General features: G+C 37.3%; 1 protein-coding gene across 1 annotated transcript; it reads left to right on the top strand.

Annotated features, from left to right (window-relative positions):
- The first annotated feature begins 258 nt into the window (after positions 1 to 258).
- On the top strand, positions 259 to 2,660 carry LOC113753327 (zinc finger protein CONSTANS-LIKE 16-like). The gene is made up of 2 exons (XM_027297452.1): positions 259 to 1,493; positions 2,066 to 2,660. The coding sequence occupies exons 1-2, from the start codon at positions 405 to 407 to the stop codon at positions 2,315 to 2,317; spliced, it is 1,341 nt and encodes a 446-aa protein (XP_027153253.1). The 5' UTR covers positions 259 to 404; the 3' UTR covers positions 2,318 to 2,660.
- Positions 2,661 to 3,477: the final 817 nt, after the last annotated feature.

The raw sequence follows: 3,477 nt of genomic DNA, 5'->3' as shown, positions 1-3,477 counted from the left end.
ATCGGATCAAGGACTAATGCTCATCTTTCAGCTACTGGTCCCCTCTAGAAATCCCATTGATTGGATATTTAGCCAATGAAAAAACAGAAAATAGGATGATTTTTCTAGTGCAGCCAATGGAGCAACAGATAAGGCCTCATTGGGGGTCCCAAAAGTGCAACTCTCCCTCCCAAAAAGGTGCACCCTAACATGGCCTTCAAGTCCTCATATAAACTGAAAAAGTGCACAGTGGGTCACACTCTCCTCTATACAATAATTGCACCAAATGTTATTTTTCTGTAAAAATCACCAAAATTCTCCCACACCCTTTTGGATCCTCCATTAATAATATGCATTGGATTTTTGCAAATTCAACCTGAATCGAAGATTGAGTATATAGTAAATAGTTGTATTAAACGCTGATTATGGTTTCAGACAGAAAATTAGCCAACGCTATGGGTGGCAAAACTGCAAGAGCTTGTGACAATTGCATAAGAAAAAGGGCACGATGGTATTGCGCAGCTGATGATGCTTTCCTTTGCCAGAATTGTGATGCTTCAGTCCATTCAGCCAACCCTTTGGCTCGCAGACATGAAAGGGTTCGTCTCAAAACTTCATCTCTCAAACCCTCCAAAGAACTTTCTTTAGAAATTTCCGTGCCGTCTTGGCACCATGGTTTCACAAAAAAGGCACGTACACCAAGGTCAGGAAAGCATGCAAAATCAAAATCTGATCAAGAGCCAGCAAGAAACCCTCTTCATCTTGTCCCTGAAATTTGTTCTGATGAAATCGAAACATCCCATGAAGAAAACGAGGAGCAACTTCTTTATAGGGTTCCTATATTCGATCCATTTGTTGCTGAATTACGCACGAGTGAAAATTCTAATGAAGCTGCAACAAATATGGGAAACGATGGGGAGGCTGCTGATGCTGTAGGTGTTGATGAATCTAAGGGTACAGTTTATGACTGTGGAAATGATATCAATCAGTTCCATGGACCTCTTCCATCTGAAATGGAGCTTGCTGAGTTCGCGGCGGATGTTGAGAGCTTATTAGGCAAAGGGCTCGATGACGAATCATTTGCTATTGAAGGGTTGGGACTTTCTGATTGTAAAGAGGCAGATTTAGTGGATAATAGCTCTCTGGGGAGTGGAAGAGTGAAGGTTGAAGATGAAGGAGAAGCGGAGGTTGCCATGGGAAATAATCAGATTGATGGAGAGATTGATATGAGTAGAGGAGATCATGAACCCTTTGAGCTGAGCTTTGATTATGATTCTCCCATGACCTGTGAAGAAGAGGACAACAAAGCAGGAGTAGAAAGGGCAATAGCACTCAAGGATCATTTGAAGAGTGAAGATTGCAAAGTAGAGGATGCAGGTATCAACACAAATAAGAAGATTTTGTTGAGTCTTGATTATGAAGGAGTCATTTCTGCCTGGGCTGATCAAAGGTCCCCCTGGACAACTGGTGAACGGCCTGAGTTGGACTCCAATGACTGCTGGCCTGACTGCCTGGTACGATTTCCACATATTTATCAACTGCCAGTTTCTTTCTTCAATTCCTCTCTAACTTGCACATACTTTCTCAATATTTACATGGCCTAGAACAAGATTATCAAGTAGATGATACCACTAATCTAACATGTTATACATGCTACATAATTGGCGGCACCCGATCCTCTTAATCATCATCAGTTCAACTTTAGTGCAATATGAAAAGCAGTAGCAATTAATTAATTTAGGGATGGTGGTATCTAGTAAAAATTACCCAAATTCACGTATCTCATGTTTAAAGGATTAGAACCATCATAAGTTCCTCATCAGGTGGGTTTTTTTTTTTTTTTTTAAAGTTCCTCAAGTGATGGAGCAGAATGCTTTGACAAAAGTAGAATGATGGTTGCATTCTCTTCTAGGTTTTGCAAGCCTTTTCACTTTTGTCCCTTCAGTTATTTATTCATTTTTGCGAGATGTGAAGCTTGTTTTAAAATATATGCCTGTTGGTTGGTTATAAGTTGAAAAGTTGGGGTCTTTTACTACAAGAATAAATGGTGTTACAGAACTAAAAGATTATTGTGAAATTTTTTCAGGGCACTTGTGGAACAATTCATAATCTATATGGGGAAGTGGGAATGTTTGGACATCCCGCAATGATGGATGGAGGAAGAGAAGCAAGAGTCTCTAGGTACAGAGAAAAAAGGCGAACAAGGTTGTTTTCCAAGAAAATCAGGTACGAGGTACGAAAATTGAATGCTGAAAAGAGGCCCAGAATGAAAGGGAGGTTCGTTAAGAGGGCAACCTTCTCAGCAGCTGCAGCAGCATTTCCCCTGCACACCAAATAACTGTTAAATTTCTACTCTAATCTTCTTTTTCCTTAGTACGGCTAGGAATGTGCAGTAGTCCTAGCAATTAGCTTAATCACCTAGGATGTGAATTTCTCTACAAAATAAATTAATATATAGCGATATTGCTATAAAATTTTTTTTTTTTTTGCTTTTAACAAAAGAGACAGCGGGCAGCGGCATTTCTTTCTCCCTTTTTCTTTTATGTGCTCTTTGTTGTTGTTGTTGTTGTTTTTTTTTTTGAGGTGGCTAGAATGTTCTCCAATGATTGTACATGATTAAAAGGATTCCTTAAGATGAAAGCACAAATACATATATCCAAGTAGGTTTAGTTTTTTTTTTATTTATTTATTTTCTTTTAGCATTTTGTTTTTGTGAAAAATACGTTCATTTTTTTTTTCTCTCATTTCATTGTCAATAAGCAGTCATGTCACATCCAAGTGTGACCGGAATTACGAACGATAGCTCCTGTTTTCACCGCTAAACATTTCATTTCAACTCCAGAGGTTCTGACAAGGGCAAATTTATGCAGGTTTATAATTCGTACAATTGCATGAAGGCTTGACAGTTATATATGAAGGGCATATCAGATTAATCTTTCTCAAAAAATTTACAGGAAAAAAAAAAGAATAAAAAAGCAAACACCCGTCAAAAGAGCCTTATATTAAAATAGAATGAGGAAAGTCAAATTATCAAATTATTATGAATAGGGCAGACGCTAAAAATTGTGTCATATAGGAGTAATTAAGTCTGACAAATAGCACCACCTTTTTCTAAAAATAACTAAATCAAAATCTTAGCCTTCCTTATCAGTACACTGGTTGTGAGAATAACAATTTGGAAAAATTTTCAGACGAGTAAATTGCTTGGAATTTTTCAATTCATGAATAGGCAGTAGTCATCCTTTTTTTTTTCTCTATTTATTTTTCTGCGTACCAATACATTGTGGTGATTGTTAGCAGAATAATTTAGTCATTTCGATTTCTCAAAGAAACGAAAACTATATATAGTCCCTTTGGTATCATTTCTACCTTGAGAAAGTCGTTTCATAGTGTCATTGATGGATGTACAATTCAGGAAATACGATCTGCTGAAAATTTCTAGAATAGATCAATAGTTCATAGATTTTTACTCTTTAATTGTTAACTGGAGTTTACAAG

This window comes from Coffea eugenioides, chromosome 11 (genome assembly GCF_003713205.1).
Source record: "Coffea eugenioides isolate CCC68of chromosome 11, Ceug_1.0, whole genome shotgun sequence".
In the NCBI taxonomy this organism is placed as follows: Eukaryota; Viridiplantae; Streptophyta; class Magnoliopsida; order Gentianales; family Rubiaceae; genus Coffea; species Coffea eugenioides.
Note: the sequence above shows the minus strand (reverse complement) of the source record. Positions and strands in the feature narration are given on the sequence as shown.